Raw genomic sequence first — 3380 nt, 5'->3', positions numbered from 1 at the left:
CAGTGTTCTTGGCTGGAGAATCCCAGGGACGGGTGAGCCTGGTGGGCTGCCGTCTATGGGGTCGCACAGAGTCGGACACGACTGAAGTGACTTAGCTGCAGCAGCGGTAAAACGATGGTTTAGATTTTTCTTTTAACCACAGCCCCCTCTGACAGGCTAAACACCTCCAGGATTATCTACCTCTGCTGCTGCTGCTGCTGCTAAATTGCTTCAGTTGTGTCCGACTCTGTGCGACCCCATAGACGGCAGCCCACCAGGCTCCTCTGTCCATGGGATTTTCCAGGCAAGAGTACTGGAGTGGGCTGCCATTGCCTTCTCTACGTTTTACGCAGTGGGGAGCAATTTCTTCTATTTTGGGCCAATTCTAGAAAAAAATGTTTACAGGCAATTTTAAAACCTCAAGGTAAAAATGATTTTATTAATCACATACACTTATAGGTATGTACAAAAAATATATATGTATATATATATATATATATATTCTTTCCTACAGCTTAGATTTCCCACTATTTTGAACAGAAGGATGTAAAAAATAAAATGAGGACTGCAGGTCTTTTTTATTGGCTTTAAACTGTTAATATAAAAGTGTATTTGTTTATATGGCAGCTACATTGGGGCAATTTTACATTTTTTTTATTACAAACAATAATGACGTATAATATACTTCTTATCATAAATTCCATATAACAAATTGATTCCTGCAGAACGTATTCATTGATTTTTAGAGAACTCTGGTGTCCCTCATCAATCTGTGATTGTAATTGATAAATGAGTGTAGCATGACATGAATGTTGGTTGATATTTTTGTTTACCTCAACAACAAAAAAAGGTGAAATAAACAAGAAACGTCATTCTTAGCAACTTCTTTGCTAACTTGGATAATAGTTGTGAAACACTGGAAAGATATTTCCTCAAATTTTTGTGCTATCGAAATTCAGTACTTTCAGACACAGCACATGAGTTTCATCTGCATTATTAACATGTTCTCCATCACTTCTTTAAGTCTAGACAATTGACAGAATAATAAATCAAGTTGAAAATTAGCAAATCAGTTATGGATTTCTGAGTCTAAATACTCAAGCTACCAAAATGAAGGCAGTGAATATGGAATTGGATAGAGACAAGTAGCATGGGTTATATAGCATTTCTTTCCTATAGACAGAATAACTTCAATAACTTCAAGACATGAATAACTTCAAGAACAGATAATAGTAAAAGGCACTAATTAGGAAGTGATTTTTAAATGTTTGTTTCATTTTTGTATAATTAATGGTAAACATATATAATTTCATTTCTAATAATAACTGGCTATTATTTCCTTGTTTGTTCATTCACCAAGTCGTGTCTGACTCTTTGTGACCCTGTGGACGTAGCATGGCAGGCTTCCCTGTCCATCACCATCTCCCAGAGTTTGCCCAAGTTCATGTCCATTGAATTGGTGATGCCATCCAACCATCCCATCCTCTGTTGCCCTCTTCTCCTCCTGCCCTCAATCTTTCCCAGCATCAGGGTCTTTTCCAATGAGTTGGCTCTTTGCATCAGGTGGCCAAAGCACTGGAGTTTCAGCTTCAGCATCAGCCCTTCCAATGACTATTCAGGACTGATTTCCTTTAGGATTGATTGGTTTGATCTCCTTGCAGTCTTGAGAGTCTTCTCCAATACCACAGTTCGAAAGCATCAATTCTTTGGCACTCTGCCTTCTTTGTGGTCCAGCTCTCATATCTGTAAATGACTACTGGAATTATTTCCTAACAATAGCTTTTAACAACTGGCTCACAACGTTACTGATCATTTAACAGTTGGCTCTCACAAGCCATTGCGATCTGACCCCAGCGTACCCCTGCCAGGCCCCAAGGACTTCTGGGTCCCACACTGACAGGCACTGGCAGGATATGGGAGAGCAGGGAGAGCGAAGGCTTGGGTTTTCCTTCTGCTCCCTACTGGGATGCGCTGTGCAGCTCCTGCTCTTCCAGGCTCAGCCACCACAGTTCCCTCCCTCTGCCTCTAGGGGGCTAATGGCTTTTTGCTCTTGCTGGTTCCTGCCGCTTCCCAATCACATCCACGCTCGTTTCTTATGTCCCACTCATCATTCCCTTCTCTTTAAGTGCGCCTCTCTTTTCTGGCTGGACCCTTCTTGCCCAAGTCTGCTTCTGGGATCACAACTACTAATACTTCTATTCCCAAATGTAGAAACTGTGGGTCTTTAGGCAAGTCGCTCAACTTCTCTGAGCTACAGTTTGGTGAGGATTACGTGTGATGCAGAATGGTATGATTTTGAAAGATTAGCTAGTGGTACTTCATTTTTTCCACCTGCTATTTCCCATAACTTTTCCCAAACTGGGCAGCTATAGCAGTGGATGTTTCTCAGGGACAGGATTTAAAGAGTAAGTAGGAGAAAAGTTTTAAATGTCAAAATCCAAGACCCTGAAGGGCATTGCGGCAAAGAAAACTTGGTAATCAGAGCAAAGCATCCTGCTGGAGATTCCCTGGTCCCTGAGAAGGCCCTCCTACCCTGCGAAGCCGGAAGAGGTGGAATAGAATAAGCCCTGATAATGTGGAGAGTTGAGTAATTGAGAACAAATGCCTGCAGGCTGAGAGCCGCTCCATAGAGCCCCAGTGTGGCCCAGCAGAGATGCTCGTACTGGTGGGACTTCCAGAGTGGTCTGGGTGCTGACATCATAGCAGCCGTGCAGCCTGACAAGCAACGGCCAGATGGCGATGTGCACCTGGGTGAACGGAGGACCATAACGGGGAGCCCTGCGGAAATCAGTCCTGGGTGTTCACTGGAAGGACTGATGCCGAGGCTGAAACTCAAATAGTTTGGCCACCTGATGTGAAGAACTGACTCATTGGAAAAGACCCTGATGCTGGGAAAGATTGAAGGCGGGAGGAGAAGGGGACTACAGAAGATGAGATGGTTGGATGGCATCCCTGACTCGATGGACATGAGTTTGGGTAAACTCCGGGAGTTGGTGATGGACAGGGAGGCCTAGCGTGCTGCAGTCCTTGGGGTCGCAAAGAGTCGGACACGACTGAGCCGCTGCACTGACCTGAGCTCCTGGGCATCCCTTCTGCGAGCCCGCTTGCGGTTTCCCGGACTGTCCCGGGGCGGGACGACTGCGCGGGGCCACGATCATGCCGCCAGGGGGCGCCGCGCGGCCACGGTGCCCGCTCGAGCCGCGCCCTGATTGGCTGGAAGCCGCGCCCACTCCCGCCCGCCGGGCGGACCAGGAGCCGCGGCGCGCCGGCTCGGGCCCCAGTCTGCGGGCCTCCGGAGCGGCGACGGGGCCGGGGCGGCGCGGCGGAGGGGACAAGACCGGGTTCGGAGGGAAGCAGGCGGCCGGAGGAGCCCCGCACCCCAGCAAGATGCTGTCCTGGCG

At 47.2% G+C, this 3380-nt stretch overlaps 1 protein-coding gene across 1 annotated transcript in view; it reads left to right on the top strand.

The window, feature by feature from the left end:
• Positions 1 to 3135: 3135 nt before the first annotated feature.
• SYNM (synemin, intermediate filament protein) overlaps positions 3136 to 3380 on the top strand; it is a 27291-nt gene continuing 27046 nt past the window's right edge. The window contains exon 1 of the mRNA XM_010845855.1: positions 3136 to 3361. Coding sequence (XP_010844157.1) covers positions 3136 to 3361 — 226 coding nt within the window. The remainder of the gene's footprint in view (positions 3362 to 3380) is intronic.

This window comes from Bison bison, unplaced genomic scaffold (genome assembly GCF_000754665.1).
Source record: "Bison bison bison isolate TAMUID 2011002044 unplaced genomic scaffold, Bison_UMD1.0 scf7180017864224, whole genome shotgun sequence".
NCBI classification, from domain to species: Eukaryota; Metazoa; Chordata; class Mammalia; order Artiodactyla; family Bovidae; genus Bison; species Bison bison.
This window is presented reverse-complemented; position numbering and strand designations above follow the sequence as displayed.